Source organism: Culex quinquefasciatus, chromosome 3, assembly GCF_015732765.1.
Source record: "Culex quinquefasciatus strain JHB chromosome 3, VPISU_Cqui_1.0_pri_paternal, whole genome shotgun sequence".
In the NCBI taxonomy this organism is placed as follows: Eukaryota; Metazoa; Arthropoda; class Insecta; order Diptera; family Culicidae; genus Culex; species Culex quinquefasciatus.
The window spans coordinates 132,237,603-132,264,693 of record NC_051863.1 but is presented as its reverse complement, the minus strand read 5'-3'; the positions used below and the strand labels follow the sequence as shown (position 1 = coordinate 132,264,693).

Sequence of the window (27,091 nt, the reverse complement as noted above, 5' to 3'; positions counted from 1 at the left end):
TATTAAAAACTATTTTAAAAATATTGAAAACCGTATTTTTGTGTTTGATTTTAAGAATTCGTATGTTTTGGAATTTTTGAGATACTTTTAAATATTAATATAGCCAATGCTAGTTTTATTTAATGTTTCTGCCTTGTTTGAAGTAAGCATTCTAAATCAAATTGAGCACTTTTGGACATTTTACTTATTTAGAATGTTAAGACCAAAGCTAGCAAAAGTTGAAAACATTAGAAAGAAAAAAATCGTGAGCTATGGTTTCCAAGATATCACCAATTAAAAAATAGTGCTTTTTGGTTTACTTTATTCAGCAATATTTTTTTTTGTTAATTTTCATGTTTGCAAAAAAAATTCTTCTGACCTCAACTTTGTTCGTACACACCAAATAAATTCTGCAGTCAGATTTTTTTTGTATTAACAAATATGATTTTTTATGGTCAGCTTAAAAAGATAAAAAATAAGGACTTTCCTAGGGATTTTCTCATTATTCACATCAATTAAAAATACAACTATTCATTTGCTACGAATAATACTTTGCTCAGCTGGTTCGTTTATTTCGCCTCAATTATTTTTTTTTGTTTGCTCCACATTAAAGTCGGTTGCACTTTCTACGTGATTTCACGACGATATTTTTTTTTCTTCCTTTCATGTTTACTAATGTACATAACACTTACATCAAAGCCCAGCACGTCGACGTTTGCAGTGGAATCTCAACTGGGGCGGGAAGCGTAAATTCCTTATTTTTCTTGCTCCTTTTCTACGTAGTACTGGTTGATTACACAAAACACTGAATATTACAAATATATTTCTACGAGTTTTTTTTTCGATACGCTTCAAACTCATATGTTGATAAATTGATATTGTTTGTTTTGCTCGTTTTTTTTTTGTTGCAAAAATAATTTCATTTCAAACTTTTTCTTTCTTTTTTCGCTATTCTGTATTTTCCTTCGATCCAGCGCTGAAATTTTTACACTTATTATCACAGTTTTACACTTCATTTTCCAGCTCTTTTGCAGTATTTTTTCTTCTGTTCAATGTTTTCGATTTTCGTCAAAAAACGCACACAAACACGCACACACTTTACATCTTGTTCGGTTAAATATAGAAAGTATAAAAATAACATCTCTTCGGTTACAATTACATCAACAACGAAAAAATAATAATAATTAAACCTCAAATTTGTAAAATCTAGTACGACTCCTTTACGACAGCTCGAAGCCGGTGTTGCTGGAGATGGCGTAGCGCAGCTTGTCCCGGAGCATGCTCTTCTTCTGGTAGTTGGGCAGCTTCAGCAGGTTGAAGCAGGTCGACGAGGTCGGCAGCCGGTTCAGCGGGTCCTTCTTGCGGATGGTGAAGAACCCGCGGATGACGGACCCCACCGTGTCCCCAATGTCCTCGTCGTCCCCGACCTCGACGCAGCGAATCGAAAAGGGCGGCTCCAGGTGGGCAAAGCCGAGCAGCGGCGGCTTCGAGCAACTGGTCACGAACTGGAAGCAAGAATCGACAAATTTAGTTAAAAAATCGAATTAAAAACTTGAGATAAAAAAATCACCTTCAAAAACAGCTTCTTCTCCTCCTCGGTAAAGTCTTTGGCCAGGATGTCCCACAGCCAGCTGACGACGCGGTGCCCGTCGTGGAAGCCGCCGTAGTACTGGGTGTGCTTGCGCAGGTCCTTCAGGTCCAGCGGAGCGGTGTCGCCGGAGATGAGGCGTTGGAGCTGCCGAAGAAAAGGATGGAACGGGAAACCATTTTTTTTAAATAAATCTAGTCAAGCTAAAATCTTTCGATTAGATTTTTTTTTCGCTGTATTTTTTGATTTGGTTCAAACTTTGTGGGGGCCTTCCCTATGACCAAAGAAGCAATATTTTGTCATTAGTTCACCCATACAAGTCTCTATACAATATTGGCAGCTGTCCATACAAAAACGGTACGTAAATAGTAGAAAATCTGTAACTTTTGAAGGAATTTTCTGATCAATTCGACGTCTTTGGCAAAATTGTAGGTATTGATAAGGACTGTTCAGAAAAAGTTCACGGGAAAAAATATCTGCCGATTTTTAATTAACTTTTTTATCACAAAATTTCAATTTCTAATTTTTTCCAATTTTGAAAGAGTTGTGATTTTTGGAAAAAAAAACTAAATTTTACACATACAATTTTTTAGACCTAATTTTTTATGTAAATTTGAATTTGCAATCGAAAAGTTCTTTACAGATTTTTAATAAAGTGCCCCGTTATCAAGATATCGCTACCGAAATTTGGATTTCTGCGAAATATTTGCAGTTAGGCTTGTGCAAATATTTATTATCAAAATTTTCCCGAAAAATCAGGGGGCGAAATATATTTTTTTCAAATAAAATTCTAAAATTTAAAAAAAATTAAAATTCTAAAATTTTAAAATTCTAAAATAAAAAAATATCTAAATATTAAACCAGTGAAATTCTATAGTTTCAAAAATTAAAAAAAATCTGAAATTTTTTAAATTCTAAAATTTCAAAAATCCTAAATTCTAAAGTTCTAAACTTCAATTTCAATTCTAAAAACTTCAAAATTCTAAGATTCTCAAATATTAAAATTCTGAAATTCTGAAATTAAAAAAATTAAAATTTAAAAAAAATCTAAAATTCTGAAATTCCAAAATTTAAAAAAAATCTAAAATACTAAACTGACTAGTTTAGTATTTTAGATTTTTTTTAAATTTTGGAATTTCAGAATTTTAGATTTTTTTTAAATTTTAATTTTTTTAATTTCAGAATTTCAGAATTTTAATATTTGAGAATCTTAGAATTTTGAAGTTTTTAGAATTGAAATTGAAGTTTAGAACTTTAGAATTTAATTCTATAATTTCTAACATAAAAAAATCTGAAATTAAAAAAAATCTTAAATTTCAAAAATACTTAAATTCTAAAGTTCTAAACTTTAATAATTCAAAAACTCCAAAATTCAAAAGTTCAGTAATTATAAGATTCTAAAAAAATACATTTCAAAAAATTAAAGATAATCAAAAATTTAAAAAATTCAAATATTCAAAACTTTTCAAGATTCTAAATCTAAATTTTCAAAAATCTTAAAATTCTAAAATTAAAAAATTAATAAATTTATGAATCCTAAAATTCGGAAATTTCAAAATTTTAAGATTCTTGTAATTAAATTTTTTTTTAAATTCTAGCATTTCAAAAATCATAAAATTCTTAAGTTCTAAACTTCTTAAATTCTAAAATACTAAACTATAAAATAAAAAAGAACTAGAAAATTCTGAAATAAAAAAAATAAAAAAAATAATTTATTTTTTTAGAAATTTTAAAATATTAAAATTTTAAAATTCCTAAGTTATAATCTTCAAAACTTCCAAAATTCAAAAGTGCGCTAATTCCATGATGCTAAAAATTAAAAAAAGAGCACTCAGCACTCAGAATTTCTGTAAATTAAAATTTTTAAATTTCTGATCTAATATTTTAATTGAAATTGAAGTATAAAAATTTTATTTCGAGTTTCTAAATTTCTGTTTTAAAGTTTTGATCTTATTTTTTTTCTGCCAGACAATTGGGTACTAAAGCCCTATATAAAATTGTTATGTACAACGGTAAAAAACACGTTCAAATTTCAAAAATCCTAAATTCTAAAGTTCTAAACTTCAATTTCAATTCTAAAAACTTCAAAATTCTAAGATTCTCAAATATTAAAATTCTGAAATTCTGAAATTAAAAAAAATAAAATTTAAAAAAAATCTAAAATTCTGAAATTCCAAAATTTAAAAAAAATCTAAAATACTAAACTAGTCAAATTCTATAATTTCTAGCATAAAAAAAATCTGAAATTAAAAAAAAATCTTAAATTTCAAGAATCCTTAAATTCTTAAGTTCTAAAACTTCAAAATTCAAAAGTTCAGTAATTATAAGATTCTAAAAAAATACATTTCAAAAAATTAAAGATAATCAAAAATGAGTCAGATTTGCGATCCCTTTCCGTAGGGTCGTAGAATTTTCGCGTCCGCCGTCGGTGTGTTTTTCGTTTTTTTGGCGTGCGTGTGTGCGTGTGACGGTGCGGCTGGCTTTGGCTGTCTCGATGACAGTTGAGCCAGTCAGATTTGCGATCCCTTTCCGTAGGGTCGTAGAATTTTCGCGTCCGCCGTCGGTGTGTTTTTCGTTTTTTTGGCGTGCGTGTGTGCGTGTGACGGTGCGGCTGGCTTTGGCTGTCTCGATGACAGTTGAGCCAGTCAGATTTGCGATCCCTTTCCGTAGGGTCGTAGAATTTTCGCGTCCGCCGTCGGTGTGTTTTTCGTTTTTTTGGCGTGCGTGTGTGCGTGTGAAGGTCCCGATGACAGCTAGTCAGTTTGATTTGACCCTATCAACACCCTATCATACCATTTCAGCTCGATACACATCGAAACTCGTCGTTCGCACCGTTAATCAGTACCTCACTAAACATCAATCATTTAAAACTCGTAAAATCATCTCAAGTTAAAAGTTACATTATTTAATCCTTCATTCTTTAATTACAAATGATTTTGGTTCTATCTTTCCACAGCCGGCTGTCTAAGACTAGACCATTTCATTTAAAATTTAACAACCGATAAACGGGAAATGTCTCATCCGCAGCATCCGATTGTTTGCCTTGAGAATAATATATAACATCTTTCAACAAACACTATGATTTTGGGTCGCATCATCATCTTCTATGATGAATCCTGACCAAACACCCTATCCTACTAACAAGTTTTCAGGTTCCTGGCGCTCGTGGGGTGTAAGCACAGAGTAAATCAGCTGCCCTAGTAGCAACCTGCGCTAACTAACATTCCCGTCCCTTAAAATCGAGGTCTACAAACTGACATGGCGGGCGCCGTTGGTGGCCAATGACTGTTACCTATTCGCAACTGATCTTGTTTTGGCAATCATGGTGTTTTATCTTTTCAGCGCATTCATACATGCTGTTGATAAGGGAAACACCACTAGATCGTCGAAGCCTATAATCAGTAGTGCTGAAAGGATATTACGGTTCTGTTCAGCAACGGAGGGGCAACCATGGGTGATCTCTCATGCTCATGCTCATGCATGCTCATGCTTCAAAAAATTAAAGATAATCAAAAATTTAAAAAATTCAAATATTCAAAACTTTTCAAGATTCTAAATCTAAATTTTCAAAAATCTTAAAATTCTAAAATTAAAAAATAAATAAATTTATGAATCCTAAAATTCGGAAATTTCAAAATTTTAAGATTCTAGTATTTAAAAATTTTTTTTTTAAATTCTAACATTTCAAAAATCATAAAATTTTTAAGTTCTAAACTTCTTAAATTCTAAAATACTAAACTATAAAATAAAAAAGAACTAGAAAATTCTGAAATAAAAACGTTACTTAATCCACTTTAAGGTGGTTGGTGCCTTCCTCGCATTCATGTTGTATTTTAGGTTGTATTTACAAATTAATTTAAGAGTTTTTTTTATTTTTTTTTCTTTCTTTTATAATTATTGATTTTACTTGAACAGCAATTTTTAATTATTTTTTTACCAACTTTCCAAAATAAAGGAGAAAAGTCTCATGAGTTATAAAAAAAATTAAAAAGTTCGTGTAAATCTTTGTCGAGACAAAATGATGCAGCAACATAATCAATACAGATTTTTTCCAAAAGAGACGCAGACACTGCTTAAGCAATGTGGCAACCGGGCGATACGCATGCAAAGGGGTGTGGCTGCCAATCCCCCGCGTGGACCAAAATCCCTACGAATGCTGCGCGACCTCGCGACTTTCGCGCGTAAGCAAAAAGATCCGGCCTTTGAGGTTATGCAAAAATCACCCTTTTTTGCAGCTACAAAAAAACTTTTTCTTGGCATAACTTTAAAAGTACTTCATTAAACAGAATAAAATTTAATAGGGTCTTAGGGGACCCCAAAACGAACAGAATAAGGCGGATCCGGCCAAAATCGGTTCAGCCAGTTCTGAGATAATCGTGTGGAAAAAAAATCATGTCTACACACATCCCCACAGACATTTGTTCAGAATTTGATTCTGAGTCGATAGGTATACGTGAAGGTATATCTAGGAGTCGTATTTAAGAAGTTCATTTTTCGAGTGATTTTATAGCCTTGCCTCAGTGAGGTGAGGAAGGCAAAAAATAAAAAAATAAATTTATTTTTTTTTGAAATTTTAAAATATTAAAATTTTAAAATTCCTAAGTTATAATCTTCAAAACTTCCAAAATTCAAAAGTGCGCTAATTCCATGATGCTAAAAATTAAAAAAAAGAGCACTCAGCACTCAGAATTTCTGTAAATTAAAATTTTTAAATTTCTGATCTAATATTTTAATTGAAATTGAAGTATAAAAATTTTATTTCGAGTTTCTAAATTTCTGTTTTAAAGTTTTGATCTTATTTTTTTTCTGCCAGACAATTGGGTACTAAAGCCCTATATAAAATTGTTATGTACAACGGTAAAAAACACGATTAAAAACCATTTCTGATCACTTTTTTTTCATTTTAATGCATATTATTTTTTTTTGACAAGACAACATTTTTTTGATGGATCAACTATGGTCCCCTTGGAACGAGCTGTCAAGTAGGAGCTTTTCTGTCAAGAAGGACCGCGAGGTTAATTTTTCAAAATTGATTTAAAAATCCATTTTAAACTCTTTGTGGTCGTACAAAGGGTCATTGTACTCAGAGAAATAAGCTTTATCGCTGTAAACAATAATATCAGCAATCGAAGCTTCATTTTAGGACCCAATTAGGTGTTAATTTATGCCATTTCCTTTTGGGTTACTTCATTTCGAGCAAAAAACTAAATCCGTCCTTTTAATATTAAGATTGTGCGTTTTGAGATTCTGCATTATAAGGCAGCTCAAGATTTAAAAATATTGACAAGTTTATAACTTTTGTCGCATTAAAAGCAAATCCAAATTATTTGATTCGTTCATCGAAACATATTGCAGGCAAGAACCTCGTGAAGAAACGTCAAACGCCACCTTCCGTTTCCGTTCCTTTTCAGCTGCGTACCGCTTAAGAATTTTTTTTTCGTAACCCTGTCCTTGGGGAGCGTTCTTTTATTACGTAACGCAAAATTTGGGATTTTTGACGCCCCTCCCCCTTTGTAACAAATCGTAACAGATGAGCCATCCCCTACCCCCTGTAACGCGTAACGCAAGGTCTTTTTGCAAATTTTTATGAGTGCTTATATGAAAATTTTGCGTTAAAATTCCTAAGTTATAATCTTCAAAACTTCCAAAATTCAAAAGTGCGCTAATTCCATGATGCTAAAAATTAAAAAAAGAGCACTCAGCACTCAGAATTTCTGTAAATTAAAATTTTTAAATTTCTGATCTAATATTTTAATTGAAATTGAAGTATAAAAATTTTATTTCGAGTTTCTAAATTTCTGTTTTAAAGTTTTGATCTTATTTTTTTTCTGCCAGACAATTGGGTACTAAAGCCCTATATAAAATTGTTATGTACAACGGTAAAAAACACGTTCAAATTTCAAAAATCCTAAATTCTAAAGTTCTAAACTTCAATTTCAATTCTAAAAACTTCAAAATTCTAAGATTCTCAAATATTAAAATTCTGAAATTCTGAAATTAAAAAAAATAAAATTTAAAAAAAATCTAAAATTCTGAAATTCCAAAATTTAAAAAAAATCTAAAATACTAAACTAGTCAAATTCTATAATTTCTAGCATAAAAAAATCTGAAATTAAAAAAATCTTAAATTTCAAGAATCCTTAAATTCTTAAGTTCTAAAACTTCAAAATTCAAAAGTTCAGTAATTATAAGATTCTAAAAAATACATTTCAAAAATTAAAGATAATCAAAATGAGTCAGATTTGCGATCCCTTTCCGTAGGGTCGTAGAATTTTCGCGTCCGCCGTCGGTGTGTTTTTCGTTTTTGGCGTGCGTGTGTGCGTGTGACGGTGCGGCTGGCTTTGGCTGTCTCGATGACAGTTGAGCCAGTCAGATTTGCGATCCCTTTCCGTAGGGTCGTAGAATTTTCGCGTCCGCCGTCGGTGTGTTTTTCGTTTTTTTGGCGTGCGTGTGTGCGTGTGACGGTGCGGCTGGCTTTGGCTGTCTCGATGACAGTTGAGCCAGTCAGATTTGCGATCCCTTTCCGTAGGGTCGTAGAATTTTCGCGTCCGCCGTCGGTGTGTTTTTCGTTTTTGGCGTGCGTGTGTGCGTGTGAAGGTCCCGATGACAGCTAGTCAGTTTGATTTGACCCTATCAACACCCTATCATACCATTTCAGCTCGATACACATCGAAACTCGTCGTTCGCACCGTTAATCAGTACCTCACTAAACATCAATCATTTAAAACTCGTAAAATCATCTCAAGTTAAAAGTTACATTATTTAATCCTTCATTCTTTAATTACAAATGATTTTGGTTCTATCTTTCCACAGCCGGCTGTCTAAGACTAGACCATTTCATTTAAAATTTAACAACCGATAAACGGGAAATGTCTCATCCGCAGCATCCGATTGTTTGCCTTGAGAATAATATATAACATCTTTCAACAAACACTATGATTTTGGGTCGCATCATCATCTTCTATGATGAATCCTGACCAAACACCCTATCCTACTAACAAGTTTTCAGGTTCCTGGCGCTCGTGGGGTGTAAGCACAGAGTAAATCAGCTGCCCTAGTAGCAACCTGCGCTAACTAACATTCCCGTCCCTTAAAATCGAGGTCTACAAACTGACATGGCGGGCGCCGTTGGTGGCCAATGACTGTTACCTATTCGCAACTGATCTTGTTTTGGCAATCATGGTGTTTTATCTTTTCAGCGCATTCATACATGCTGTTGATAAGGGAAACACCACTAGATCGTCGAAGCCTATAATCAGTAGTGCTGAAAGGATATTACGGTTCTGTTCAGCAACGGAGGGGCAACCATGGGTGATCTCTCATGCTCATGCTCATGCATGCTCATGCTTCAAAAAATTAAAGATAATCAAAAATTTAAAAAATTCAAATATTCAAAACTTTTCAAGATTCTAAATCTAAATTTTCAAAAATCTTAAAATTCTAAAATTAAAAATAAATAAATTTATGAATCCTAAAATTCGGAAATTTCAAAATTTTAAGATTCTAGTATTTAAAAATTTTTTTTTTAAATTCTAACATTTCAAAAATCATAAAATTTTTAAGTTCTAAACTTCTTAAATTCTAAAATACTAAACTATAAAATAAAAAAGAACTAGAAAATTCTGAAATAAAAACGTTACTTAATCCACTTTAAGGTGGTTGGTGCCTTCCTCGCATTCATGTTGTATTTTAGGTTGTATTTACAAATTAATTTAAGAGTTTTTTTTATTTTTTTTTCTTTCTTTTATAATTATTGATTTTACTTGAACAGCAATTTTTAATTATTTTTTTACCAACTTTCCAAAATAAAGGAGAAAAGTCTCATGAGTTATAAAAAAAATTAAAAAGTTCGTGTAAATCTTTGTCGAGACAAAATGATGCAGCAACATAATCAATACAGATTTTTTCCAAAAGAGACGCAGACACTGCTTAAGCAATGTGGCAACCGGGCGATACGCATGCAAAGGGGTGTGGCTGCCAATCCCCCGCGTGGACCAAAATCCCTACGAATGCTGCGCGACCTCGCGACTTTCGCGCGTAAGCAAAAAGATCCGGCCTTTGAGGTTATGCAAAATCACCCTTTTTGCAGCTACAAAAACTTTTCTTGGCATAACTTTAAAAGTACTTCATTAAACAGAATAAAATTTAATAGGGTCTTAGGGGACCCCAAAACGAACAGAATAAGGCGGATCCGGCCAAAATCGGTTCAGCCAGTTCTGAGATAATCGTGTGGAAAAAAAATCATGTCTACACACATCCCCACAGACATTTGTTCAGAATTTGATTCTGAGTCGATAGGTATACGTGAAGGTATATCTAGGAGTCGTATTTAAGAAGTTCATTTTTCGAGTGATTTTATAGCCTTGCCTCAGTGAGGTGAGGAAGGCAAAAAATAAAAAAATAAATTTATTTTTTTTTGAAATTTTAAAATATTAAAATTTTAAAATTCCTAAGTTATAATCTTCAAAACTTCCAAAATTCAAAAGTGCGCTAATTCCATGATGCTAAAAATTAAAAAAAGAGCACTCAGCACTCAGAATTTCTGTAAATTAAAATTTTTAAATTTCTGATCTAATATTTTAATTGAAATTGAAGTATAAAAATTTTATTTCGAGTTTCTAAATGTCTGTTTTAAAGTTTTGATCTTATTTTTTTTTCTGCCAGACAATTGGGTACTAAAGCCCTATATAAAATTGTTATGTACAACGGTAAAAACACGATTAAAAACCATTTCTGATCACTTTCTTTCATTTTAATGCAAATTTTTTTTTTGACAAGACAACATTTTTTTGATGGATCAACTATGGTCCCCTTGGAACGAGCTGTCAAGTAGGAGCTTTTCTGTCAAGAAGGACCGCGAGGTTAATTTTTCAAAATTGATTTAAAAATCCATTTTAAACTCTTTGTGGTCGTACAAAGGGTCATTGTACTCAGAGAAATAAGCTTTATCGCTGTAAACAATAATATCAGCAATCGAAGCTTCATTTTAGGACCCAATTAGGTGTTAATTTATGCCATTTCCTTTTGGGTTACTTCATTTCGAGCAAAAAACTAAATCCGTCCTTTTAATATTAAGATTGTGCGTTTTGAGATTCTGCATTATAAGGCAGCTCAAGATTTAAAAAAATATTGACAAGTTTATAACTTTTTGTCGCATTAAAAGCAAATCCAAATTATTTGATTCGTTCATCGAAACATATTGCAGGCAAGAACCTCGTGAAGAAACGTCAAACGCCACCTTCCGTTTCCGTTCCTTTTCAGCTGCGTACCGCTTAAGAATTTTTTTTTCGTAACCCTGTCCTTGGGGAGCGTTCTTTTATTACGTAACGCAAAATTTGGGATTTTTGACGCCCCTCCCCCCCCCCCTTTGTAACAAATCGTAACAGATGAGCCATCCCCCCTACCCCCCCTGTAACGCGTAACGCAAGGTCTTTTTGCAAATTTTTATGAGTGCTTATATGAAAATTTTGCGTTACGTAACAGAATTTTTCAGCACACCCCCCCTCCCCCAATTTTCGTAACATTTCGTAACAGACACCGACACCCCCTCCCCCCCCTAACTGCGTTACGTAATAAAAGAACGCTCCCTTGACCGTCCTCACTTTACTGAAAAAAAAGGTGCAGTGGTAATGCTACAGGCATAACCATCATGACGAAGAACTTCGGACACAAAAGTAAATGATTTTTTTATGGTTTTATTATTTGCGTTTCTTGGCCACAAAATCAATCACGAAACGGTTATTTCTTAAGATCTATTTATTTCTGCTCTAAGATCTTATGGTATTTTGACGTTGGATAGCCAAGTAAATTTCAACAGCAAGCATTAAAAAGCCCTTTTTAGGGCTCAAATTGATTACGAAAGAGTTATTTTCAATTTCAATAATTTCGCAATTATCGATTTATTACCCCCAGCGATTTATTACTCATATTGCCAAAAAATTCAAGATGGTATGTCAGAGACATAACCGAAAGACATAGGACCAAACATTTTGAATGAGTTTTTGGATTGCTAGTAAAATCTGGGATAAGATTATTGTATTTTGTTTCATAGATTTGTCGGCAAAATTGTCCTAAATGTTCCCCTAAGGTGAACTTTCCATGAGGGCACCGGCAACTCCAGGTTGTGGCCACTACTGTCGAAATGGCCATTTGCAGGTTCAATATCAAAACAATGAATTTTGATACCCATATTGCAACAACTCGTATGTTTCGGTTAATGTTACCCTGGGCCCAAGAGGTACCTGCTTTGAGGGCACCGGCCACTCCAGGTTGTGGCCACTACTGTCGAAATGTCAATTTTCATGTTCAGTATCAAAAACCATGAATTTTGATACCCATATTGCCACAACTCGTTTGGTTCTGTAAATGTCCCCCGGGCCCCGGGAGAACCTGCTTCGAGGGCACCAGCCAGTACAGGTTGTGGCCACTACTGTCGAAATGGCCATTATCATGTTCAGTATCAAAAACCATGAATTTTGATACCCATATTGCCACTACTCCTATGGTTTTGTAAATGTCCCCAGACCCCGGGGGAACCTGCTTTGAGATCACCGGCCACTCCAGGTTTTGGCCACTACTGTCGAAATGGCCATTATCATGTTCAGTATCAAAAACCATGAATTTTGATACCCATATTGCCACAACTCGTATGGTTCTGTAAATGTCCCCCCAGGCCCCGGGGGAACCTTCTTTGAGGGCACTGGCCACTCCAGGTTTTGGCCACCACTGGCGTAAACGAAATCTTCGAACGAATTGGGGGAAGCTTCCTGACTGACCCGGCTGTGCATCCCGGGGCCGTGACCAATTACACGAGCTCGTAGTAGATTCGTTGTACTAACCCATACAACCCCCGCTGGCGGTTTTGCTCGTCCCCGGGTGTATCTGTAGTTGGTCGCAGTCTTTGATGGCCTTTTCAGGTGACGAATTTAGATACATCAATCGAACATCCGTGGAAGGGAAACTCGACGCATCGAACCCAATCAGCGTGTACCATGAAACGGGAGTGTGTGTGTGTGTATGTGTGTGTGAACGCGCATTTGGCAATTTTCTTGAATCTGCCATCCTACGGCATTTGGTGTGTCATTCTACGGCATTCGCACACAATTTGCCCTCTTCGGTGCTGCTCTCCGATTCTCTCTCTCTCTCTCTCTAGAAAATAAAGGTGTGCTTTTGCATCGGGGGGTAAATCTGCTGTTGCGGTTGTGTTCAATTTCATTAAGATTTCACAACTCGAGCAGCGAACAACGACGAGGAGGACTTGGCCACTGGACCTGCCTAAGATTTCATCGTGTAGTCAACACAACTGTTCCTGATCCGGATTCGAGCGGAACGACGCCTACACGCCGTTGGTTCATGATCCGCATTCGGGCGAAAAAACGATTTTCGGTCCAGCTGCTGACAGTCAGGAAACGTCCAGCGAAAATTCAAGAATTTTAATCAACCCTGTTCAGGGCTAACGACTGTTGAAAGAGTAATTTTTGCTAAAATCTTGTTTTCAATAATTTTGCCACGCAGTTTGCTGCGAATTTTCAGTTCTTCTTTATGAGCATTTTTCATGTTTGTTGTTTTTGTGATGTGGGAGTGGATTTTTGACAACGGCTGGGCAACGCAGTAGAGTTATCTAAGCCCGCTCTCACGCACACTAGCACGCCATTTGTTTTGCTGGACGGTACAAAATTTAACCTCACTTTTTTCGTGTACGTACACGCAATACATGCGCACGTAGATAACTCTGTAGGCGCAGATTTTTGTCACTGCGCGTGCCCTCGTACATACACATGTCAGTAACAACTTTTCAATAGGGCGAAACTCTCAGATGTAAACAAACTGAGTTTTTGTCAGAATCATATAAAGCGAACAACACTGATCCTAAAACACCCTCCATCATCACAAAATTCCGAAAATACGTAGTTTTACAAGCAAAAAACAAAAGGGCTAATCAACAACATCAATCAAAACAAACCAAATTGAGTTTCCGCCCTTGTGTTTTCATCCAATCACGAGGGGCGAATGTAGTGTTTTCTGCAAGTTCCGACGTATATTTAGAAACACCAAATTTTCGTTATAATTTAGTGAATTTTAACCTGACAATCCTCAAAATGGATCAAAATGTATGTTTCTGATGTCTCTGACCACAATTCCACAACAAACACAGATTTGTATGATCCTAAATACATAACTTTTAAATTTAAATTATTGTAGTATCGGATCTAGTCTGGATTCACAATCTAGATATGAAGGTCCATAATTTACAGGTTCTTGGTACATCCGGGGATTCTGGGTCTAGCAGTTGCAGGACAAAAAGTTAGTGTAGGGAGGTTTAGGAGGAATGCCGTACAAAATCATCGCCTCCGTAACCATTGAAGCTATGCAAAGATAGAGAAGGCAGGATGGTGTCGCGGGGTGGCCTAGTCGTCAGGTGCCATGTCTCCCACTTCCGGCGGGGACACCCCAAGGAACGTCACTTCAATATAGACCACATCGTCAAACCAACTTGCTACTTACGGTGTATCCTGGCTCAACGATTCTTGGCCTGAATCTGACTCCTTCTGAAGGCTTTCTAGACCAATTTTTTTTATCACTGAGGTTGCAAATATTACTGTATTATCACTGACTGTAACGTTTCACAATGATAAAATAGTTGTTTCACCACTTTTTTTCTTAAAAACCCCGAAAAATGAACGAAAAACAAAAGGGCGAATCTGTTGTTTACTTTTGCTTTGCGGCGTAACCTGACGGGCTAAACCGTTGTTTTGGTTGAGTGGGTGGCGAATACGGTGGGGCGAAAATGGAGGCACGCTCTTCAAAAAGGCGTAATTTGTTTTTCTCAATTTTTAATAGCAAAAACACCTTAATTAATTTCAAATTGCTCTCTATGATGAAATTATTGCTATTTTCTATTACGTTTTGACAAAATTGATGGTTTTCATGCTTTTTTGTGGAAATAGGAATTGATCGGAATTGCAAAATTTTGAATGTTGATTTTCCCGAAATGGCAGGATCGTGGGTTTCGCCCTTTTGAAATGTTGTTACTGATGTATTTGCTTTCGCATCGAAGGGTAAATCTGCTGATGCCCAGTCACGGATATTTCTGGCAGAGGTTGTTCTGCTAGAATCCTGCTAGAATGATTCTAGCAGGCTTATCAGAATGCTGTAAGAATTTTGCTAGAATATTCTGACAGAGCGAAATCTGCCGGAATTCTGTAAGAATTTTGCTATAATAATCTGACAGGGCAAAATATGTCGAAAATTACGTCATTTCCACCAAACCGCTTTGTGGCGAACTTGACTTCCGCCAAAACAAAGGCATTAGATTTTGTCGGTTCGTCCATTGAATATTCGGGGAAAAACTCGATTCCAGCGCGGTGGAGTAGCTTCAGATGCAATTTATTTGGAAAGTGGCCGTTGGCTACGCAAACAAAAGGTAAGCACCGGCTAATAAGTTAAAACAAATAATTTTTAAGATATTTGGAAATTTGCAGGTCTTTCCGAAGTTGGTCCGCACATTGTTAATTCCAAGGGCCACACACTCCACAACGATAATTATCTTAAGTAATCATGGAGGACCAGCGGATAAAAGCGCGAGGAATCAAGCAGGACGTCCCAACAGAAATCCCGGACGCCAGATCTCCAGAAAGAGGAAGATTTCGGAGAATTTCCGTCGAAAAAAATTATGTATGTGGAAAAATGTGAAAGTGTAGAATTTCAACGTTTTGTGATTATGAAAAAACATTGTTTGAATAAATTTAATTTTGAAACTCGTTTTATGTTACAAAAATTACAAATATAAATATCTACCAAATTGTGTCTAAGAAAATTCTAGCAGGATTCTAGCAGAAAACTTCTGCCCGCTCATTCTAGCAAAATTCTTACAGAATTCTAGCAGGAGGCCTGTCAGAAAAGTTCTAGCAAAATTCTAGCAGGATTCTAGCAAAACCGGTTGATTTCGCCAGCTCCTGCTAGAACCGGTTATTGCATTTGAGCTAGAATTCTTTGAGAATTCTAGCAAAGACTGGGCAGTCACGGCGTTCTCACAGGATTCTTACAGAAATCTAGCAGAGCGAAAATATTCTTACAAGAACGGTGCCATCATCCTGCCAGAACTTTGCTAGAATTCTCAAAGAATTCTAGCTCAAATGCAATAACCGGTTCTAGCAGGAGCTGGCGAAATCAACCGGTTTTGCTAGAATCCTGCTAGAATTTTGCTAGAACTTTTCTGACAGGCCTCCTGCTAGAATTCTGTAAGAATTTTGCTAGAATGAGCGGGCAGAAGTTTTCTGCTAGAATCCTGCTAGAATTTTCTTAGACACAATTTGGTAGATATTTATATTTGTAATTTTTGTAACATAAAACGAGTTTCAAAATTAAATTTATTCAAACAATGTTTTTTTCATAATCACAAAACGTTGAAATTCTACACTTTCACATTTTTCCACATACATAATTTTTTTCGACGGAAATTCTCCGAAATCTTCCTCTTTCTGGAGATCTGGCGTCCGGGATTTCTGTTGGGACGTCCTGCTTGATTCCTCGCGCTTTTATCCGCTGGTCCTCCATGATTACTTAAGATAATTATCGTTGTGGAGTGTGTGGCCCTTGGAATTAACAATGTGCGGACCAACTTCGGAAAGACCTGCAAATTTCCAAATATCTTAAAAATTATTTGTTTTAACTTATTAGCCGGTGCTTACCTTTTGTTTGCGTAGCCAACGGCCACTTTCCAAATAAATTGCATCTGAAGCTACTCCACCGCGCTGGAATCGAGTTTTTCCCCGAATATTCAATGGACGAACCGACAAAATCTAATGCCTTTTGTTTTTTTGGCGGAAGTCAAGTTCGCCACAAAGCGGTTTGGTGGAAATGACGTAATTTTCGACATATTTTGCCCTGTCAGATTATTATAGCAAAATTCTTACAGAATTCCGGCAGATTTCGCTCTGTCAGAATATTCTAGCAAAATTCTTACAGCATTCTGATAAGCCTGCTAGAATCATTCTAGCAGGATTCTAGCAGAACAACCTCTGCCAGAAATATCCGTGACTGGGTGGGTGTGGTTGTATTCATCTGGATTCGAACGAAACGACACCAACACGGTGATTCTTGTTTTGCGTTTGGCGCATCGGCCAACAATTTGGCAGCGCAGCAGGCTGAGATTTTTGGACTGCACGCGCTTACACTCACACACACACACACATATGTAATCGCTCGTAAATTTCGAGGTGATTCTGATTCCGAGGCTGGATTTAATTTCATTTCCGTTTTGCGTAACAGTGCAGCAACATCACAGAGGAGCAGCTACATTTTGATACCTTTATTGCCCCAACTCTTATGGTTCCGCCAATTTCAAATTTCAGTTTGATACTTATATTGCCGCAACTCGTATGGTTCCGCAAATGTCCCCTTATCGGAACATCCCCGGGGCCTCCGGCCACTCTAGGTTGCGACCACTACTGCCAAAATGGCAAATTTCATGTTCCGCAAATGTCCCCTTATCGGAACATCCCAGGGGCCTCCGGCCACTCCAGGTTATGACCACTACTGCCAAAATGTCAAATTTCATGTCCAGTATCAAAATCCCTAAAGTTTGATACCCATATTCCCCCAACTTTTATGGTTCCGCAAATGTCCCCCTATCGGAACACCCCCGGGGCCTCCGGCCACTGCAGGTGGTGGCCACTATTGCCGAAATGTCAAATTTCATGTCCAGTATCAAAAACGCTAAAGTTTGATACCCATATTCCCCCAACTCTTATGGTTCCGTAAATGTCCCCCCATTCGGAACACCCCCGGGGCCTCCGGCCACTCCAGGTGGTGGCAACTACTGCCAAGCGCTTGGTGGCGCTTGCGAGAGGAGCTGAGCTCCTCTCGCTTCGGTGGTAGACCACCGACTGAAGCCAGCCTTCAAATTTCCCGTGGTTTTGTAGGGAAGAGAGAAGGCTGGCGCTCGCGAGAAGAGCTGAGCTCCTCTCGCTTCGGTGGTAGACCACCGACTAAACTAATGCGGTGGAGGGGGTGCCGTTTATATTTATATCAAAACCGTCGGCCGCGCTGCTTCTGTGATTTTCCCCTCTGCTTGGGGAAGGCGTTTCATTATTCGGTTTCATTTCGCTTCGCGAAATTTTGGATTGCTACCCTGTATAGAGCCCTAAGACGAAGTTCTTCGTCAAAATCAAACTTTACTGAGGAAAGGCTATAAAATCACTCGAAAAACGAACTTTTTAGTTAGACCTCCTAGACCTACCTTCATTTGTACATATCGACTCAGAATCACCAGCTGAGCAAATGTCTGTGTGTTTGGCTGTATGTAGACATGTGTACCAAATCAATGTCACTGGAATATCTTGTCACAGGCTCAACCGATTTTTGCCGGAATGGTTTTAATCGATCCGTCTTAACGTCCCCTAAGTTGCTTTTTGAAATTCATGCAGTTTTCTCATGTATTTAAAAAGTTATGCTAAAAAAACTGTTTCATATTAAATTAAAATTATGGTAAAAAGGGTGGTTTTTTCATGAAACCCTCACATGTTATATATTTTTAGAAAGCATATGAGAAGACCTTTCTTGTGGATTAAGAATTTTCAAGATCTGACTTACCTATCTAAAATTACTAGCAGTTTAAAAAATGGTCTGAATTTACATAACCTCAAATGGTCCCGTCTGATCGCCACGAAAAAAGCCTTGTAGAGGGATGCCATTTTCCTGAAAGGCGGTGTCTGTATAATCTTGACAAAAAGTCTGTAGGAAGTCTGTTTTTTTTACTCGTCACTTATTTTTATTAGGACCTCTTAGGTGCTGCGATCACGTTAGGGGAGATCCATAAACCATGTGGACACTTTAGGGGATTGTAATCACTCTATAAATGAGAGGAAGGCACCAACCACCTAAAGGTGGATTAAGTTACGTTTTTTTATATGGAATGATGGCACGAAAGATGTCCGAGAAGAATCGGCCATCGATGAGGACGTGGTCGATTTGTGTTTTAGTTCGTTGCTTAGGTTATGTCCAGGTGACTTTGTAGATGTCTTTCCGAGGGAAGAACGTGCTCCGCGAGAGGCTGTAAAGTTGATGCACTCGCTGGCCGTTGTCGTTCGTGACGGTGTGTAGGCTTGTACATCTCCCCCCTTCCTATGCGGGCGTTCATATCTCCGATGACGATCTTCACGTCCCTCTGCGTGCAGCTGTCGAGCTTTTGATCCAGCTTCACGTGGGACGCTTCCTTCTTGGCATCGGATGATTCCTCGTGTTGGCAATGTACATTGAAGATGTGATAGTTGAAGAAACGGCCTCTAATCCTCACACGACTCTACATCTTGCCCAACACTATGGTTCCCGGCTTGTTTTCGGCATCGCCGCTCTGGTACGTCTTACCCCCTTCAAGTACATTTCCTGCAATGCTACAACATCGAAGTTGCGCGAGGTTTGAGCTCGTTCAACAGGGCGTACTCATACCCATCGAAACGTAGCGATTTGCAGTTCCATGTTCCGAGTTTCCAATCGGTGTCCTTTTTTATAATTATTTCTTCAATTGATCTTAATTGACTTACCTCCGGCGTCGAAAACAACGCCAACCAGTCCGGGTTGACGATGCTCCGGAACCCGCGGATAAACGCCACCGTCTGGTCCCGTATTTGCGTGTGCATCCGGAAGTACGCCATGTAGTGGATGTAGTTGATTCTAAAAACAAAAGACAGGTTAACTTGTTGTTTAAGAACTTAATGAGACGACTCTAACTTGTTATCATTGTTAACCCCGCGCGACCTCCCACCCTGGTACAACTCGTGCGTCACAATCTTCCCCATCACGTCTTCGTCCACGCTGAACGTCAGGTCCAGATCGGCCACATCCCCCTGGTAGTGCTTGATGAAGGTCAGACTGCGGTAGAGTTCCTTATCTAGGGAGGGGAGTTCGTCCATGCAGCTATACAGCGCTTGATGGGTTTGACCGAGGACCTGGGACAGGAAGAAGGACGCGAACGGGACGTCCACGACGATGCCTTCGTAGACGGCTTTGCCCAGCATGCGGCCAACGAACTCGAACAGCTGGAGATGGTTCTCCTGCATGTGGGACGTCGGCGAGGGGTAGAGTCGCTGTTCGGTTGTAGTTTTGAACAGGTTCAGCGATGGGTCGAACACTCGCTTGATGGTTTCCTCGAGGAACTCTTTGAACACGCCGTCCTGATCGATGCCGGCCTCGTCGAGACCTTGCTGGTTGACGAACCGCACCCGGATGACGCCCTTGAGGGCGTGCGGAGGCAACGCCGCCAACTGCCGGTAGCCATCTTCAACGATCCGATCCCGGTGAACGGTGACCAGTGCCGAACTCGGCGAAGCACACGCCGACTCGGTCAACCCCAGCACCGCCTTCTCGTTCTGGACAAACTTCCGGAACAGCTGCACACGGTCCTCGTGCGGGATGATGTGTGGCATCTTCTGCAGCAAGATCTGCGTGTGCTTCTTGCCCTTCTCCAAATCCGTCAAAAAGTGCGACGGCCGAATGTCCCGCACCAGCCAGTGATTGACCGGAGCAAACGACCTGCGGCAGTCCCGCCGGTACAGACACAGCAGCAGCGTGTGCATCGACACAAACAGCGGCGCACTCGTCACCGTCTTGATGTCGAAGATCTGGTCCTGGATCGTGCGCGTCAGGAATGTGTTCAGGAAGTGGGACAGCGCGATGTAATCGTTGAGCGTGAACGGCGTCTGCTGCTCGTACATCTCCAGGTCGTCCAGAATGCTGCAAGAAGAAAAGTTTAAACAATCCTGCAAGCAATTCCAGTAGATTCCACTCACGTGACGTAGTGGGTCATGCAGTCGCAGAACAACGACAGCATCAGGAGTGGGGGTTCGTAGCAGGACTGCTGGTTGTTGACGGCGAGCAACTCGATGAAGCCCTTGAGGCCGCAGGAGGTGCCGAGCGAGCCGAGCAGCAGCCACAGGTCGTGCAGCACGGTGTCGTTGTAGCAGAGGCCTGCGGTGAGAAGGAAAAAAATGTTTAAAATCGACAAAGACAAAATTTGGCTGAGGATGAAAAATCGGAAAAATAGGCACACGGAAAAAAATATGGCATGAATCCAACAAATGATTTACTGGCTAACATGCATAACATGCTAATTATGTGACACAAAGAAAAACTAATTTTCATCGATTTGAATTTGATTTGAATTCTTTGTGAGGCTTTACCTCAGAAGCTAGGGCAATTATGCCTATTTTAATCAAACACCTATTTTCGTCATATGGAGAGTTTGATGCTCGATTAAAGCTCCAAAAATACTATTTTGGCCATAACTTTACCAGCAACAGCACCGCCTCGAGTAAGCACACAAATTTATTGCTTTTACTGGCCAAAAATATCTTATTTAATGCACTTTTGATCAAAATTTATATTTTGCAAAACCATTTCTCATCACGTTGCGTGCACACACTGACACACACGCGAGCAGCTATCAACCGCTTAATGAATATCGCAAAAATCATCTTTTCACTATCGCTCAAGTTTACACAGCTATTTCGGGATAAAACTGCTTCCAACTACCGGCAACATGTTCTTTTGGCCATATTTTAGTCACTCACTTGTTAAGTAGTCCCGAAACATGTAATTAATTAGCAAGCGCCATAAATAAAAACAAACGCACTGAGTCACTTGACGTAAAGCCTATTCTAAACGAAGGCTGAAGAAAACCGAGCGAGAAGCGAAGGCAAATAAAGAACAAAGGATGGCCACCAACACCACCAGCAGCGCAGCCAGCGATGCCAGGAAACTTTCCCTATAAATGCCACTTTTCGTGAGCGTTCGCTTAAAATTTCGTCACAAATGGCAACAATAGGCAGACACAAAAAAGTGCTGGAAGAAAAAAGAGCTAAGCCGATATTAGAAAGGTGGGCGTGGCCAAGTGCATTCTCGTGTGATTAAAATACCCCTGGGAATTATTATTTTTTAAATGCTTGTAAAAGGAATAGAATAACTTTTGATAAAGATCAAATTAAACTGAAATGTTCACAAAAAGTTGCTCTTCTGGTTGGTGTACTTGGTTTCAGTAAATTTCAAGGAACACTCCAGATTATGCAGCATTTTTCAAACACGACCGCTTATTAGGCTTAAAATGGGTATATTTCCCCTAGTTGTCCGATTTTAATTTTCTCAAAAGGATTTTTTTCAGCTTTTCAAACATATTTTTTCTATAAAAAATACTTCAAAAATATAAAAATCATTTTTTTTACAATTTCCGAAAATGTTAACCAAAATGTGAGTACAACTCCAAAACGGTGCATTTTTTTTTTTAAAATCGGTAAAGTAATTTCGATTGCAAATTTGATTTGATTAAGATTTTAAAAATCAGCTGTCAATGTTTTTTAACCACGTTCTTTCAGTGCTCCGTACTCCGTAACATTAAAAAAATGGGTCCTAAAGCCCTATATAAATTTTTAAGTACAACGGTAAAAAACAGGATTAAAACCATTTCTGATCACTTTTTTTCATTTTCATGCAAAAAAAAAAAAAATACAAGACATCTTTTATTTTCAATGGATCAACTATGGTCCCCTTGGAACGAGCTGTCAAGTAGAAACTTTTCTGTCAAGGAGGGCCGCAAGGTAATTTTTTTAAATTGATTTAAAAATCTATTTTAAACATTTTTCGGTCGTACAAAGGGTCATTGTACTCAGAAAAATAAGCTTTATCGTTGTGAACAATAATATCACAAATTTAAGCTTAATTTTAGCACCCAATTTTTGAAATAAAAAAGAAAGAAGAAAAAAACAAAAAAAAAATCCAAATTAAAAAAAAATAAAACGACAAAATCACAATTTTTAATTTTTTTATGATTTTTAAATTTGAAATTAACATTAAAAATAGGAAAAAATCATTTCAAAAAGCAATAGATGACGAAATTATAAAAAAACAGAAATTTGTTTTTTTTTAAGAATTCTACAATATAAAAACCCAAAACAGAAATACAAAAAAATTACATTGTTTTTTTTTAATTCAAATAGTACAGACTCGATTAACCGAAGTTCGATTATCCGAAGGTTTGTATGGGACTTCGGATAATCGCATCACGAACAAAAATTTTTGTTACGTTTCTTTTTCTTGTTTTAAACGTTAAATTCGAGTTCTGCGACCCCATTTTAGTCAAATTGGAATAGTTGATTGCTTATTAAATAATATAATGCATTTTTTTCATTATTTCGTCACCGCCATATTGGCCGCCATCTTGGATTAAAAAATGTAAATCACTTTAGCGTAGTTTAGGGGTCATACTTAAGCTCGACAATCAAAATAAGACAGCGAAAAAGTTTTTTCGTGATTCTATTATCCGAAGTGAAATATTTCCGAGTCCTTCGGATAATCGAGTCTGGACTGTATTGACAAAAAGTAAAATCCAGCAATAAATAAATACAAAAATTCAAAAAATAGGAAATTTTTGATAAGTTTTTTTTTTGTGAAATTATCATTTAAAAAAATCAAAATACAAAAATAAAAAAAATGCATTAAAAAGTACCAACATTCTAAAAAACTAAAATTAAGAACAGTTAAATTGAAAAATAATCTTTTTTTTTCAAAAGTTCTGAAATTCAAAAAAACAAAACTACAAAATAAAATAACAACAACAAAAAAAAAATCATATAATTTTTATCTATTTTTATATATGAAATTAACATAAAAAAATAGGAAAAAAATTACAACAAGTAATAGATAATTATATTAAACAAAAACAAAATAAAAAAAAACAAAAATCGGATTTTTTTAGAATTTTTTATAAATCCAAAAATACAGAAATACAAAAACTAAAATCAAAAACAGCCAAATCAGAAAAAAGCAATTTTTTGAAAAAAAAAAACAAACTAAAAAATGTTCTGAAATTTTCATTTTATTTTCTAGAATTAATAAATATGGAAATTCAAATATACAAAAATACACAAATTTTAACATTCAAAAATAAGAAAACGGTCTTAACATTCAAAAATATTCAAATATGAAAAATCGAAACCATAAAATAAAAAAATACAAAAAAGATTGTTTTTTTTTAATATGAAAATTCAAAAATACAGAAATAAAAAAATTACATTTTTAGATTTCCTATTTTTTTTTTTAAACAGACATTACATAAATAAGTACCAAAATTGTAAAAAAAAACAAAAAATAAAAAACAGTGAAATTTAAAAACAATCTTTTTTTCAATAGAAATAAAAAAATAAAACTACATGGTAAAATAACAATACAAAAAATATTATTTTACATAATTTAAAAAATACAAATTAACATAACAAAACAGAAGAAAAAATCTGATATTTTTTCTTAGAAATGTCAAGATACAAAAATTTAAAAAAATGTAATAATAAATAAATACAAAAATTCAAGACATAGAAAAAACTAAAAAAAACCGCAGAATAAAAAAAATCTGAAATTAGGCTGGTACAAATAGTCCTTCAAAATGGGTTCGAAAATCAGGGGGCAAAATTTTATTTTCAAAAAACTTTTAATTTTAATGGAAATTGAAGTGCAATCAGCTTGAATCAATTTAAAATTCATTCCCTTGCATTTTGAGTCATTTTTAGCAGGTTTGATTTATTCAAAAACCCTTTGAATTTTTGAAAATTTTCAATGTACAGTACCGCAAAAAGTTATTTTTATCGTTAAAATTGTTGTTTTCGTAAAATCTAACATTTTTTGAAAACTAATGATTGCAAAAAATATGACTAAGTGTAAAATGCATTTTAAAACACTTTTTTCATTCACATTTCAAGACTATGGCTTGTTATTTGAGTTTTCATATTTTTTTTTTAAATTTTGTTTTTCCCCCTTCCCCTTGACCCCGCTCAGAGCCCATGAACAAAAACTTAGAAAAATCATTTCATCGACCCTAAAAAAATCAAAAAAAATCAATAAAATAAATTTTGAATTGTTTATTAGTTGAAGAATTTACTAATATGGAAATTTAAGCATACAAAAATAATAAAATGTAAAAATTAATAAAAACTGAAATTTAAAAATGAAAAAGCAGTCAAATTCAAAAAATAAATGAAAATAATCTTAAATTGTTTTTTTAGAGAATTTTAAATTATAAATATTCGAAAATACAAAAAAATCCTAAATTTCAAATTTGAAACTTCAAAAATACTAGTTAGAAAGTAATTAAACAATTTTAAAAAAAACTTAAAATTTTAAAACTCGATGGTCATGGAAATTTGATTGGACCCTTTCAAGTTGTTGTTCCCCCCTTCCTTCAAAAAATACCCGAAAAATCAAAATCAGAGAGCAAAAAAAAATCATTGACCAAATTTGAAATTTTCGTTGAACAAACTTGTAAAACTAATTGTAAATTATTAAAAATAGATACATTGTATAACGTTTATTTTTGTAGTTAAGTTTCCACAAATTTTGAACTTTGGGACCACAGATCGGAAAAAATACTTAAAACCTTAGCAAGAAAAATAATCATGGATTCATAAAACTTAATTTTTTTTAAAATCATTGCCTGTTACGTATCTGACTTTACATGAGATTTTTTGATCAACTCACCCGACAAAATATCCAGTCGCAACTGCGACAGCGCGTTCAACGCACCATGGTACATCGCACAGGTCAGCGCCACCCGCGAAACCTCCGCCGATCCAATCTTCCTGCACGCGGACCGATTGCTCTTCTTCCCGCCTTCCAGTCCAGCTCCCAACCCGCCCCCTCCCCCACTCCTCTCAAAGGTGAGCGCTCGCTTCAGCAGATTCCCGGTGCTGTTTCCGCTGGGGATCGTGTACTCGATGGTTTCGTATCCGACGGAGAGTTGTTTGAGATTGTCTCCGAGGAGGAGTTTGACGAGGCGGTGATTCCACAGCAGGTGGATTTGCTTCTTGATGAGGGGGAGGTTTTCGTTCTGGAGACGCTCCTTGCCGGGGGTGAACCAGCCGAGCAGTTCGTGCCACTGGGAGAAGGCACCGCCGGATTGGCCGACGCTGGTGAGGATGCCGTTCAGGAGTTGGGTGACGACGAAGGTGAACGTTGGGTAGGCGAGTTTGGCGGCGTTTTCCGGGGGTTCAAGGTAGTAGAGGTGGACGAGGTTTGCGAGGAGGGAGAGGAGGTTGCTGTTTTGAAGGGTGTTGATGACGTACTTCATGGAGGAATCGACGCTCAGGAGGTCGAGGGATTTTTGTAGGATGTGGTGGGTGGCGAGGCTGTGGAGGCACTCTTGGGTGAACTGCTCGAGCTGGAAGGTGATTCCGGGGACGGACAGGATCTGCACCAGGAATTGGGACATGAGGTTGTCGCTGAAGTTGCTTCCGATTAGTGGGCGAATCGCTAGGGTCATGATCGCGGTTAGGGAAATTGGCTTCAGGGTGATGACCGTCCTGCAGGTTCCCTTGACCAGCACGTTTCGGAGCGTCAAGTAGAAACCTTTTTGCACCAACTCGCCCATGATATTGCTACAAAGCTGCAACATGCCGACCTTCAGCCCGACCAGCGACTTGTTCCTCAACAGCACCCAACTGCTAGTCGACGTAAACGCCACCAGCGTGTGCAAATAAAGCGCCAACGAAATACTGTCCGTATGGGACTCCGGCCTTAACCGCTCCACCGCCGTACAGCACCGGTAGAGCAGCTTTTTGATGTGTCGGATCCAGGCCAGACTGTGTTCTTTGTTCAACGCCACCCCGATGTAGCTGGTCTTGGGCGAGTCCGATTCTAGGCTGGCAATCAGATAGCGACAGAGACGCTCCAACCGGTCCTGGTTGGCGGAGCAATCCGAAGAATCCCGGTCCTTCCACTGGAGTAGAAAGTGCGACGCGGCCTGGTAGATTTGAAGAGCGGATTTGAGTTCGATGTCCTTCGAGGGATTCGTGACCGGGGGAAGAAGGGTGTCGAAGTCGTTGCTGGAAGAACAAAGATTAGAAACAATTCAAACTCCTTTTTGAAACAAACTTACAGTATCATCCGCTGAAACTTGGTCCGCGCCAGCCATCCCCGAACCGTCTTCTGCATCAACACAATAGACCGGTCTCGTTGCTCCTCCTGCGCTCGCTCCCGCTCCCGTTCCTCCCGGGCCGCTTTCGTTTGCTCCAGGAAGCTGTCCTTTTTCGTTTCCGTGCGGCCAAACATCTTGCAGTCTCTTTTAATTTAAATTTCTTTTAAAAAAACAACTCAAAACTCGAACATCAACATCATCCCGCGCGCGATCAAACTCGGTTTGTTTTTGTTTTGATGCCACTTTCCGCCCCCACAAGGACGTTGACAACAAGTTTTTACTTTCTTCTTCTTTCTCGCTCCTGTCAAACGAAAAAAACGACGACGACACTCTCTTTCTTCGCGAAAGAAAAAAATCCACAAACTAAAAAGCCCCTTTTCACCCCCAAATCGACCCCTTCCGGTGGGGCAAACTAGCGGAAAACACTCCCGGCGGCCCGAGTTAGCTATTGCACACGGTTTGGACGCGATTCGGGACGAAAATTGCACCGAAAAAACGATTTTTCACCCGCAAATTTGCCACTCTTGCACTGCCACTGATTGCAGCTGATTTGTTTTTGCTATTTGAGTGAA

At 37.4% G+C, this 27,091-nt stretch overlaps 1 protein-coding gene across 1 annotated transcript; it reads right to left on the bottom strand.

The window, feature by feature from the left end:
- Positions 1–509: 509 nt before the first annotated feature.
- On the bottom strand, positions 510–27,091 carry LOC6036553 (ubiquitin-protein ligase E3B). Its single transcript, XM_038262963.1, has 7 exons — positions 26,481–27,091; positions 25,085–26,427; positions 20,356–20,533; positions 19,298–20,299; positions 19,111–19,240; positions 1,550–1,714; positions 510–1,484 (listed from the first exon to the last, which is right to left on the bottom strand). Exons 1-7 carry the CDS (start codon positions 26,651–26,653, stop codon positions 1,200–1,202), a joined length of 3,276 nt encoding a protein of 1,091 aa, XP_038118891.1. The 5' UTR covers positions 26,654–27,091; the 3' UTR covers positions 510–1,199.

Excerpts from the sequence above, each read along its gene's own strand:
- LOC6036553 (XM_038262963.1), bottom strand. The coding sequence starts at position 26,653 with ATGTTTGGCCGCACGGAAACGAAAAAGGACAGCTTCCTGGAGCAAACG. Across the intron at positions 26,428-26,480 it reads AAGTTTCAGCGGATGATACT|CAACGACTTCGACACCCTTC; the intron begins GTAAGTTTGTTT and ends TTGTTCTTCCAG. Across the intron at positions 20,534-25,084 it reads GCGACTGGATATTTTGTCGG|GCCTCTGCTACAACGACACC; the intron begins GTGAGTTGATCA and ends TTCTCACCGCAG.